The sequence below is a fragment of the Acomys minous genome (genome assembly GCF_964271855.1).
Source record: "Acomys minous genome assembly, chromosome: 7".
Lineage (NCBI taxonomy): Eukaryota > Metazoa > Chordata > Mammalia > Rodentia > Muridae > Acomys > Acomys minous.
The window spans coordinates 71399821-71412420 of NC_140488.1; the positions used below are offsets into that span (position 1 = coordinate 71399821).

The 12600-nt window shown below is 39.1% G+C and overlaps 1 protein-coding gene across 1 annotated transcript in view; it reads right to left on the reverse strand.

The window, feature by feature from the left end:
* The window catches only part of UPRT (uracil phosphoribosyltransferase homolog), a 32070-nt gene continuing 19470 nt past the window's right edge, over nucleotides 1-12600 (reverse strand). The window contains exons 5-7 of the mRNA XM_084789875.1: nucleotides 11926-12087; nucleotides 11123-11221; nucleotides 1-8062 (exon numbers count right to left, since the gene is read on the reverse strand). Coding sequence (XP_084646001.1) covers nucleotides 7956-8062; nucleotides 11123-11221; nucleotides 11926-12087 — 368 coding nt within the window. The 3' untranslated portion in view covers nucleotides 1-7955. The remainder of the gene's footprint in view (nucleotides 8063-11122; nucleotides 11222-11925; nucleotides 12088-12600) is intronic.

Consider the following 12600-nt stretch of genomic DNA (forward strand, 5'->3'; position numbering starts at 1 on the left):
TTATTTTTTCCATTTATTTAAATTTTTTTAAGTGATCCATAAAAACAACATTTGTATGTATTAATGGGATACCATATGATATTTCAGTACATGTACACATTGTGTAATATTTAAATGTTTATCTCTTTCCTCATTATCACTTCTTCATAGTAAAAACTTAACAAAATATTTTCTTCTAAGGTTTATGTATAGTACATTAATGGTAATTACAGACACACTACTATGTAATAGCACAGCAGAACTTTCTTCTAAGTACCTATTACTTAGTGACCCTTGTTCAACCTTTTCCCATTCAGCCATCCCTCCCCAGCTTTTGCTCACAAGTGCTCTACTCTCAATTTGTATGAGATCAGTTGTCACTAGATTCCACACAAGCAGAAATCATGCAGCATAGGTTTAGCTGTGGCTGGTTTGTTGCACTTACTTAACATAACCTCCAGTTCCATCTACTTTTGTTACATATGACAGGATTTAATTCCTTCATATGGCTGAATAGTATGCCATTGTATAAATGTACTATATTTTCTCTATACATTTATCATGTAATGTACATTTTGGCAGTTTCTATTTCTTAATTATTGATAATACTGCTTCAGTGAAAGTAGAAGTGCAGTCGTCTCTTCTGCATGGTAATTTGACCCTCTCTGCTTACATACTCAGTAGTGTGACTACTAAAACAAAAGGAATTTCCTTTTAATGAATGGCATTCAGAAGAAAATTGCAAGTTAAGTAGATTAGACCAGTAGAAGGGTCACTTTTCCAGAAGACAGGAAAAGGAAAGGAATCAGCCTGGAAAGATAGTAAGGCTTTAGCAACCTGGGACAGACAGACTCCTTGAGTAAATCTGGACAGTGTTAGGAATCTCAGTTGGGTGAAGGCTTGTATCATGAACAAATAGGGTCTTTAAAACAGTTAGAGCCTGACTCATATATGAATCAATAGCCCTTAGGGATAGGCAATGACACAGCAACACTTGCGGAATTCCTATAAACCTCCGAACTTATACATTCTCTGAAGGTAAAAACATTGCATGATTGTGCACTGCCTGCCCTCACCCCAAGAACAGAGCAAAGGAAGTTGCACCTGATTTCACAGCAGACGTAGAAAGAATTCTAAACACTGCCCTTAGATTTGCCATAGGAAACCAGTCCTGTCAGGAGTGGTAGCTCACACCTTTATACCCAGCACTTGGGAGGCAGAGGCAAGTAGATCTCTGTGAGTTTAAGGCCAGCTTGGTTTGCATAATGAACATAAGGCTAGCCAGACTATATAGAGAAATGATATCGCAAAAAGAAAAAGTAATAATAATAAGGAAAAAAGCAGACCCTGCCACATGACATGTATGGAAACAGTCTCAGTAAGTGTGTGGATTGACAGAAGGGCCTAGCTTGGTTGTTACAATTGTATCATTACAATTATGTGCTCCCTCAAGCCACACTGAAGTGCTGACTCCCAATACCTCAGAATGTGACTATACTGGAGTGAGGGCTTTTAAAGAAGTGAGTTCATTAAAACAAGGCCATTAAATGGGCCCTAACACAACCTGACTATGGTCACAGGAACAGAAAATCTGAACATTCAAAGGTACACCAAGAATGTACTTACAAGGGGAAGACCATGAGAAGCCTCTGAAAAATACAAACATATCAACACTTTGATCTTGGACCTGTGACCTCCAGAACTATTTCTGTTGTAAAACCACATGGTCTGAGTGATGGTGCATGCCTTTAATTTCAGCACCAGGGAGGCAGGGGGCAGGCAGATAGATATCTGTGAGTTCGAGGCCAGCCTGGTCAACAAAAGGTCTTTTCTAGTTGGCTTATGATATCACCAGTAGTGATTATGAGCCCAAGTTTGCCTCTTAATAATATTAGCATTGTATTTTTAACTCTTGGATGACTTAGATGTTTTAGACCAAGCATAGATTTTCTACATACTGTTTTATGAACTTGTTTTAACTTTAAGAGTTTATGTCTCTGTAACGATTCTGGTTTTAGAGGGTCTTGTGGTCCATTTTTCTTTTTGTCAGAGTAGCATGATGGCCTTTAGCAAAGGGCACTACAGGGAAGGCCTCAGCATCACTGTCACTTTTGCCCGCTGTTTTGGCACTAACCCAGGCAATTCTTGGTATAAATGAAGCATAACTCCCCCTGGCAGAGACATAGATGAGTGTCCCCTCCAGTCCTGGGCTTGGCTCACAAGTGCCTGTACCCAAATCCCTTTACGCACCCTGGATACATTCCAGGTGTGGATTTTATGTCAAATGTCAGTGAGAGTATGGAAAGAAAATACTATCTGAATCAAAAACAAAAAACAAAAAACAAAATAAAACAAAAAACCAAACCAAACCAACCAAACAACAACAAAACAAAACAAAACAACCCGCTGTGAGCTTGGTGTGTGCTGTGTGCCGAGAGCACCCTGAGTCTCCGAGCTCCACGCCGTGCTCCCTGCCTCCTAGCGGGCAGGGCCCTGAGAAGCTCGCCTTTGAGCAGAAGACGGGAGAATGGCGGACTCCTCAGAGCGGTGTGTGGAGAAGCCTGCAGCCGCTGGTGCCCCCAGTGGCCCCAAGACAAAAGGAAGGAGAGTACAGGGAGGAAGAGTGGTTGAGTCTCAATATCTGGAACGTGAGAAGAAAATGAAGCAGTTTCCTGTATCAGCCAAAGGAGACAAACCACTTGAGGGAAGGAAGGCCAGTGCAGTGCCTAGGAGCAACAAAGACAACCAAGTGTTGGGGATGGGAGACCTGCAGTTCACCATGCTGGAAGGGCACAGCACAGCTCCACCCAACATAGACCTTTCAGCCATCCGCGATAAAAGCATGTTTGGGAAAGCTGCCCAGCTAGATAGGACAATGGCAAAGAAGGCAGAGCCCACATCCTTTACCACCCATGAGAAAAAGAGAGCACTTTGCAAAAAGAAATGGATGGAGAAAAACCTGGCTCAGCTGGAGGAAAAGTCTTGATACCTACAATATGAGATGAAAACGAAGAAGGTTCCTGTATCAGCCAAAGGAGAAAAACCACCTGAGGAAAGGAAGGCCAGCGCAGTATGTTCCTGTGACTTCAAGCTCTCTGGTCCAGAGCCCTACTTCGGGCTGGCGGGAAAGCTGTGGACAGCCTTGAGAGTCCCACACAACGTAAGGTATCACAGTGTCCGCAGAGAAGTTCTGAAGACATGCTTGTGCAGGGCCAGCCAGCCAGCTCAGCGGGTAAAGGTGCTGGCTGCCATAGCTGATGACATGAATTCATCCCTGGACCCCCCACACACATGGGTGTCCTCAGATCTCCACACACACACATAGAATGAATAAATGCATACATAAATGGATGTAAAAATAAAAAAGCCAGGGCTGTTACACAGAGAGACAAAAAAACAAAAGCCCACCTAATCTGGTATTTTGTTACAACAGCTCAAATAAACTAATATACTGACTTGGAACCTTAACATAAACAAATCCTGCTCGATTGTGGTATCACCTTTCCCTAAGAATATCTGGCACATGGCCAAGAGCCAATTATTTGGGGGAAAGTATAATGGTTATCTTAGTGAAATATGGAATAAAACAACTATGCTGTTTCTGTGTGATACAGTGGAAGGCGAGCATTGCTGGGGAAATTCAAGTACGTTAAACAGGTCACAGAATGCACTGATGATTATATGTACTGAGCGTCTTAATTTAAGCTTCTTCGGGATGCGATATCAATGACAAATGACTGATATGAGGAGCTAGGTGTAGTTAAGAAATTAATACGATAAGCAGTTTTATATAAACTTATAAATTTTTAATAATGGTAGACAAAGGGAAAATAATCAGACCGATACAAAAATATCGAGGTGTATATAATGGCTTTATAAGGTGGATTAATTGCTTCAAGTCTGTATTTTGCATGGAATCCTCCAAATGTTGGATATACTCATGCTATTATTTCTATAATTTATTTGCCATTCACTGGTTTATTAAATGTAAATGCTCAAAAAGCACAACACTCTTCCTTTAAGGGAGACTGGGCTGGCCAAATGTGGTGGTACATGCCTTTAGTGCAAGGACTATGAGTTCAAAGACAGACTGGTCTACACAGTAAGTTTCAGGACAGCTAGAGCTACATAATAGAGAGACCCTATCTCAAAAAGAGAGAGGGGAAAGAACTGGGCCAAAGTCCTGGAGGATGGACTTAGTGGAAAGAGTCACAGACGTCATCAAGACATAAAATAGAATCATAAATAATACTCAATCCAAAAGAAGGTGGAAATGAGGAAAAAGGAAATAAAGAACAAATAGAAGGCAAACAGCAAGAAGGTAGGTAGATATAAAAAACCAATCATGTTGTTAATTACATGACATGAAAATTATCTAAACACTACAGCAAAAACCAGACACCGTTGAACCGTTTTTTTTTTTTTAAGCAAGACACAATCCTAAAGTTGCCTATAAGAAACTCACATTAAAACGTAAACATGTTAAAGGTAAAACTAGTCAAAAGAGAGCTATGGCTAGTGTTATCACCAACTAAACCAGATTTCAGCACAAAGAGACTATTAACAGGTTCAAAATGGAGCATTCCAGAGTGGCCAAGGATCATGGCATCAAGACACTACAACAAACCCAGCAGCTACGCACCTATCAAGAGTGCTTCAAATGCACGAAACCACACCTTCATAAAATTGAAAGAAGAAACAAATACAATGCTTTACTCTGAGCTTTCAACACCCATCTCCTAATAATCAATAGGTAAGTGGAAAGAAAAATCAGTTAAGAAGTAGAAGGCTTAAACAGCTTTATCAACCAACTTAACTTGAAATCCATAGAAAACAATACAGGACATGCATACATTCCAAGTAAGCATGTTGGTAGGAAGTAGACTTACCAAATGGCAATAGTTATAGACCAGAACCTATGTCAAAAACCGCATAAATTAAAAGGATTCAAACCATAGCAAGTATATTCTCTGACCATAACAGAATTAAATTAGGAAACAATGTTAAAGAGAAATATTGAAAATGGTATCAATATTAGTTGATGATTTTAAATGACCCTGGGTAGAAGAAATAAAAAAGGCAAGAAAATCTTTTTACCTGAATTCAAATAAAAATGTACCAAAAATCAGCTAAATCTTTAGAGGAGGTTTTACATCATTAAATGCCTATATTATAAAAAGAAGCAATGTTGGGAATCAAGACACTGAATCAGAAACTATACGAGTGGGGTTGAGCAGTCTGTAACCCTGTGGGTAATTCTCATGTATGTCATACTTTGAGAATCACTGCTATGTGCTATTTACATGTCATTTGCTCTAGCCTTTATTCTTCAATGAAGAACCTACACAATTTATCCAGCTCTGAAGTTCATGTCACTAAAGTCAATCTTACTTTCAGTAGTCTGTTAAGCTGATGTTGACTTTAGAAAATAGAGTCCTGCAAGTGATTAGCCCTACAAGTAAGAACTTGTTTGCTAAAACATTCCAAAATTCAGAAACGAGAGTCATATGTGCAGGAGTGTAGGGTACAAATATCAGTGGGGAATATGCCCTTATTGAATAATTCCTACTGTTTATACTAGGCTTCCCATGTGGGAATTAAATGTAGTTAACTTTTAATCTTGTTCCTTCCTGAAAAGCAACAGACATTTGAATCTAAATAGTTAATGATATAAAAAGAATTTGAGACATGCTGGTTGAAAGCCTTTCATCCCAGAACTCAAGGGAGGCAGTGAGATTGGGAGTTCAAGGTCAGAACTGACTACACAGCAAGTTCAAAGCCAGTCTAGGATACAGAAGACCATGTTTTAACATTTGCTTGCAATATAGTTTTATACCTAGTATGAAATTATCTCATATTCTGGAAGGTCACTTCAAACAAAATACTGAAGCCCAAACAAGCACCCATTCAATTCAGTTGTAGCAATTCTTAGGTTGGCAGGTAAAAGGTTTTTTGAGACAAGATCTGGCTCACTTACTTCAGCTAGCCTCAAACTTGAAATTCCTATCACACTCAGATTAATGAACATTATCTTTCCAACTGATTTAATGCAATAATAATGTCAACAGACCTGGTCTATCTGAATTTGCTACTCATATCATTCCTAGGACACCCAACTAACACAATGTAAATACGAATTTCAGCATACTTGTAATCCCAGTATTCAAGAGGCAGGAGGAGTGAGTTCCAGGCCAGCCTGGTCCACACAGGGAATCCCAGGGCAAGTCTTTCTTTTGAGTAAGACCCTCTAACAACAACAGCAAAAAAGAAAAAAAGAAAAAAAAGAAAAGAAAAAGAAAAAGAATTTCAGTAAGAACTTGAAGGCAACATTCTGCCATGGAAGAACTGATAGATGACTTTTAATGTTATTATATTGATAGTCTTCAAAAATAAAGTAGTTGGGCATGGTGGCACACACCTTTAATCCCAGCTCTTGGGAGGCAGAGGCTGGTGGATCTCTAAGTGTGAGGCCAGCCTGGTCTAGCACGTTCCAGGATATCCAGGTCTACACAAATTAAAAGTACAGTAAGACTTGGTAGACTACAATCATAGGGTAAAACTCATTCCATGTACTCCATCTTTTCTAAGTACTGTGGGGGTGCTTCATTGTTGAAGTTGGTACCATGCATGAAGAAATGACCAAACCAACCAAACCAACTAACCCCAATATCTCTTGTTGCTACGCCTACTTCCACTGTTAAAAAGACATTCCCAACACATTTCCTCCAGAATTTCTCAAACCAATTAGTAAAAAAAGAATAAGCCGTCAACGTATCTTTTCAGTGTTAGTTATTTCTAAGAATTTCCCTTCTGCTCTTGCTTATGCTTTGGAACAGAGCCCCACCGTAGCTGCCTGTGGGGCCGAGAGAGTGTAAGTAATCAAGCAATCACCTGGCCACCACAGTCAGAAGCTGTATAATGGGATCAGGATTTTATAAACACAGTTCAAAAGTACAAAGATTGAGTCTAAGATTGTTTCCCTCCCTTTCAAAAGCTTAAATATGAGCACATACAAACCTTAGGTATTTTTCCAGAACATATGTTTTCTCTACATTAATACAGGTATAGTTGTAAGACATGCAAAATAACTAAGTTCCAAACCAAAGGCAACTAGTAGTAGCAACTACATTAAAAAGAACCGTGTTGATTTACTTATTGGCCATGAAATGCAGCAGAGCCTCCACTGTCCCTGACCCCATAGAAGAATCCGCACTAATTCCTTTGTAGAGAGCTTAGTTCACTCCTCATGTCAGCATCAGGCATCTGTTCTTCAGTCTCTGTAGATTCATGTTACAGATTCGGTTACTGAAAAGGCCCTGCAGTTCTTCCCCTGTATGCTACTTTGGCAGGCACCTTCTCTCAATTCTCAGTTGGGGAAATGAGCCATAACGAACACATCAGCTTAGGTGAAGAGTTAAGTAGACATCCTGGGTCTATCAATTAAGAAAGGACATAAATGGCAATATAAAATTCCAGGATATACTCCTGTTCTCTCTTCTACAAGGTACCTGCTTATATAGTACGAGGAAGTACAGAGTATGGAGGGGGACAACAGCCACATACAGGAAACCACTCTAAAGCTAAAAGCCCAGTAAAGAAAACAGAAGCTGGAGGGTGCCAGAGAACTAACTGCCCTTTGGGTTTTCTCTGCAGCTGCAAGCAACCTCCAAACCAAGAGGGTCACGAGTTCGACAGTTTCCATGCACTGAGTGACAGTTCTGTGACTTCCATTAGTATACGATTACAATTTTCATCTTTTCTAAGCACTATGGGTGCACTTCATTGTTGAAGTTGGTACCACATGTGAAGAAATGACCAAATCAAACAAATATACTTCCTGGTGCTACATCTACTTCCAATGTTAAAAGGCATTCCTAACACATTTTCTCCAGTATTTGTCCAATCAGTAAAAACAAATATAAAATGCATTTACAACCATAATATTATGTAAGGTATTTCATGTTTCCTTTAATGACTCAGTCCGTTCCAAAATATTTCTGTCCAAAATGCGTAGGCGCAACAGGATGAACTTCAGTAGTTAAAATTGTGATCTCTGGAAATTCTTGAATGATTGATTTGGCACCTTCAAGAAAGTCAAAAATAATTGTTATTATTTTTGGTAACAACCGTAGTTAGAATCTGCAAATTTTATAATCACTGTCTCCAGACTTATACTGACACAAAACAGGCAACAACTACCTTTAGATGCTGAGTTAGGTAACATTTAATCCCTTTATATAATATCTGGTATCTGAAAATCTTGGCTAATAGTTCAGACCATGTTCCTTCCCACTCAATAATACGATCTTAAAAATCACATTATTCAGTTACACCAGTTTTGGCTAGAATCAAGTAATATGGCACTTCCTAAAAGGAAAATCACATGAAATAAAAGTTTTCCAGCTGCAATAACATAAAACAATCAGGAGGGAATCTTTGGTGTATCAAAGAATGCTAGCTGTTTAGAGATAAGGATTCTAGCTTTAGATGAAGGGGCAGATCAGGGAATTTGGGCTGGCTGGGACCCCAAACAAAAAAACCACCTTGAAAACAGCTATACAATGTGAATTTTTCACTTTTAATGCCAAACAATGGTATACTGTCCTAATTGATACAATTACGAGAGAGATTATTTTTCTTTTGCCAAAAGTGGATAATTACTGGATTAACAATGTTTTTAATGTCACCAGTGCTACACACAATGAACAATCAAGCAAATCACCACTTGTCCCCACTAGTATTTAAATATAGGTACATCTAGGCTACAAAAGAACAAATTAATTCAATAGGCCACAGTTACTAAATAGCAGCCTACTGAGAATAGCCTTTCTCATATGCACACTGGGGCTTCTCCAGGATGGCCTGGGATAGTTGGAAATGAGGGAACAGCCCAACTAGAGAAGCCATCTATTTCTCTTTCAATTAGGAAACAAATATCAATTCATTGAGGACTGCTTAGAAAATGTAAAAAAAAAAAAGGCTTAAAAATGAAAGCCATTTAGAATTACACCCTAAAATAACCGTTATTACTACTGTGTGTGCACTTTGAAAGCAAAAGTGAAATAGCATTGGGTGTCTTCTTGGCCATTCCCGTGGAGGTCGAATTAATTCAGTTTTAGGATAAAGTCAAGTCTGCTTTTGGTAGTTAATGTTATAACTTATCTAGCTCATCTCTAGACATAGTAATGGCATTTCATAATGTTTCTTTGTATTTGTATTAATTCCCTGAGAGTTCCCTACAATCTGTTTTGATCCTATCCATTATTCCTCTCTGCTCTCTATCCACCCAACTTCAGGTGTGTTTGTGTTGTCCCTATTCCTCCTCCAACCCTCAAACCATCAAGCCCAGTCCCTTTCACCCAACTCTGTCACCCAACACCTCTTGTGTGTTGACTTACCAGAGGTCAAACCATTCAAAACAACTGACTGCCCTTTTCCCAGCAACTATCAAATGCCAGTAGCTCTTCAGCTTGTGGTGAGACACTGTCCATCTGCTCCTCCTCCATGCTGGTATTTTATCTGGCCTGAGCATGTAAATCTCTTATGTAGATTGTGACAACCTCTATGTGTTCATATGTGGAACTGTTGTCTCTGGAAAACGCTGTTTCCTTGAAATCACCCACTATCTCTGGCTCTTAAGATCTTCCCACTTCCTCCACAAAGGTCCTTGAGACTTTAGAGAAGGGATGCATTTCACAGTATGAGATTCTTATTTATGCTGCTTTTGCACACTTGCCATCTATATTTTTATAACACTAAGTATTTCTCAAAAGCAATATTTGCAAGGTATGTAATATATCCTCCGAATAGATATTACTTATATATCCATTTTCTTATCAGTCATCTATATAATTCCTTTGTTGTTGGTTTTGAGCCAGAATCTATCTATAGAGTTAAGTTCTCTAGGTAGGGCAGGCTGGCCTTGAACGTCCAGTGATCCTCTTATCTCTGCCTCCCAAGGGCTAGAATTACAAGCATGTGCTTGTTATCATTCCAAACGATCATTATGTCTTATACTTGAATTATCTTTTATACTAAATAACTCTATAATGAAGACTCTAGAAACTAAATTCTTGCATGTCTCTATAATTATTTTCTTACCATGTATTCCTAATTGTCCTAGATTGTTTCCTAAGGAAGCCAAACTCTTAATTTAGGTAATGTCTTGCAGGAAATAAAGAATATATGACTTCCTCATATGTCCTTAAAGCAGATGTTTAACTTAAAAAAAACATATGATCTTCACTTCTCATTCCAAAGATTACTTTAATAATAACATAAGTCCTTTGCTATTTGACAGCTGTTCTCAGTCTCAGGTGGGAAACCAATCAGCCACTTAGGGGTCCTAACCAAACTGGCCAATTAAGAAAACAACTGCAGTTTTTTTTTCAATGAAGTAATTCATATTCCCCATTTGAATTTAAACATCAGAATGGGTAGATAGGTAAATCACTAGTTAAGAGTACTGGTTGCTCTACCAAAGGACCTGGGTTCAATTTCCAACAACCACAAGGCAGCTCACAGCCATCTGTAATTCCAGTTCCAGGGAATCCAACATCTTTTTTGGCCTCTGAGGGCATTAGGCATGTACATGGTACATAGACATACACATGTAGGTAAAACACCATACATATAAAATAAAACAAGGAAATAAAAAGTAAACATCAGAATAGTGTAAAACAAGCCAGGCATGCTGATATATGCCTGTGGTCTCAGTTACTTCGGAAGATGAGATCACCTGAGTCTAGGAGTTCAAGACCAGAGTGCTACACCTTCTCTCAAAAAATGATTCTTAGTATCATCACTAAGTTTAGAGATGACAGACACAAGTCATATATACCAAAACTAGATTTAAATTTAACATGGACATACAGCTATACTCTTCCTTGGTATGAGAAGCTAGAGAGATACACACCTACTCATCTCATGACTATCTGGAGCTCAAGTTATAATTGCAGTTTAAACTCGCCATGGGATGCCATTAATCTCAGCACTCAAGAGGCAGAGGCAGGCGGATCTCTCTGAGTTCGAGGCCAGCCTGGTCTACAAAGTGAGTCCAGGACAGCCAAGGCTACACAGAAAGACTCTGTCTTGAAAAACCAAACCAAACCAAAACAAAACAAAAAAAAAAAAATCAGCTCACCATGGGGAGTGGAGAAGAGACTGAGTAGAATAATAACACTGGGTTGAACTCCATGTTCTATAAGAACCTTTACAGCTTCAATTACAGTGTTTCCAGTGCCTAAAACAAAAGAGGCAGCCACACCCATTAACAATGTTAGCAACTCTACTGAAGGGTTCTTGAATTCGGAGCAATACAGTAATCTTAACATAAGACAGGACTAATAAAAGCTTCATTTGAAAGTGTTTGTTCCTTGTCAGTGTTATTCTTAATGATGGACTCAACATGAGCAGGTTATCAAATGTACAACCAGCTCTAAACTCATTTATTGCTTGAGACACCAAATTTCACACCACCACCATCACCACCGCCACCGCCGCCACCGCCGCCACTGCTGTTGCTCACCTCCCTGGGGGACCATGATATGAAAAAGTACAGGGATAAGAACAGAATATCAGGAAAAAATTTCCTGTAGAGAGGATAAACCCTTGAGAAACTCACTGCCATGCTCATTAAGGTAGAAACAGAACGTGGCTAATATATTTTGTGTTCTATATATTCTGCCTCATTAGGTCCTCGGCTTCAGTGTGTTCATTTCAAGACAGATGTTCTGTGGCGCTAACAAACAAAGTTTGACTAATGTATATTCCCCTATTATACAATAAAAATTTCCCAGTGAACTGCCCAGGGCAACTCTAAATCCAACAGAGAAAACACATTTAGAAATGTTTTTTTTGCCTTTTACATAAGAGTGTGTAGGAGGCAGGCACCAACTTGAATTTAAACTGTAACATAAAATTACAAACGCAACTCAAGCCACTCACTGAGAATTGGATACATCAGAAGGACTTTTCTGCGGTAAATGTCTGGGGGGAACTTGGCATAATAAACTTTGGCCCTTTGTGTCTCCTCGTCACTCTGAATCAGGATCTTCCCAATCCGTATGGACCGACAGCAGTCTCTTAGACCTTGTTCCATTGCCTCACCTTGAAGAAGGAAATGAAAAAAAATCAGGGACAACGGGGTTGGGGCAGATAGAGTGCAAATCCAAGATCAGGCCAAGGCAGAAGTTTTCATGGTTCCTATTACAAAAAAGAGCACTATCGAAACAGAAGCATTCCTCTTTCTCTTCTACTCTGTTCATATTTTATTCTTAGTAGGAACTCAATGAAAGCCGATGAAAGGCTGTTCAATGAAAGCAAAATAAGCTAGGCTTATTGTTTGCTTATCGGCTATTGAGCTGTCATGCTTCTATGATTATGGAAATAAAGGCTTGACTGGGTTATTCCTTGAGCTTCTTCAGCATCGGAGATACGTTTCCTCTTATTATTATTATTTTTTTAAAGAAGATCTTAAGCCACCTAAATTTGTCACTTTTGTCTGGGAAAAATACAACAGATTCATGAAAGAGTGGGGGCTGCAGGCCAAAAGCTTTCCCTTTAGATAAATGTGGCACCAGGATTCAGCACTTAATTGAACAATAACTTCACTTACAAAAG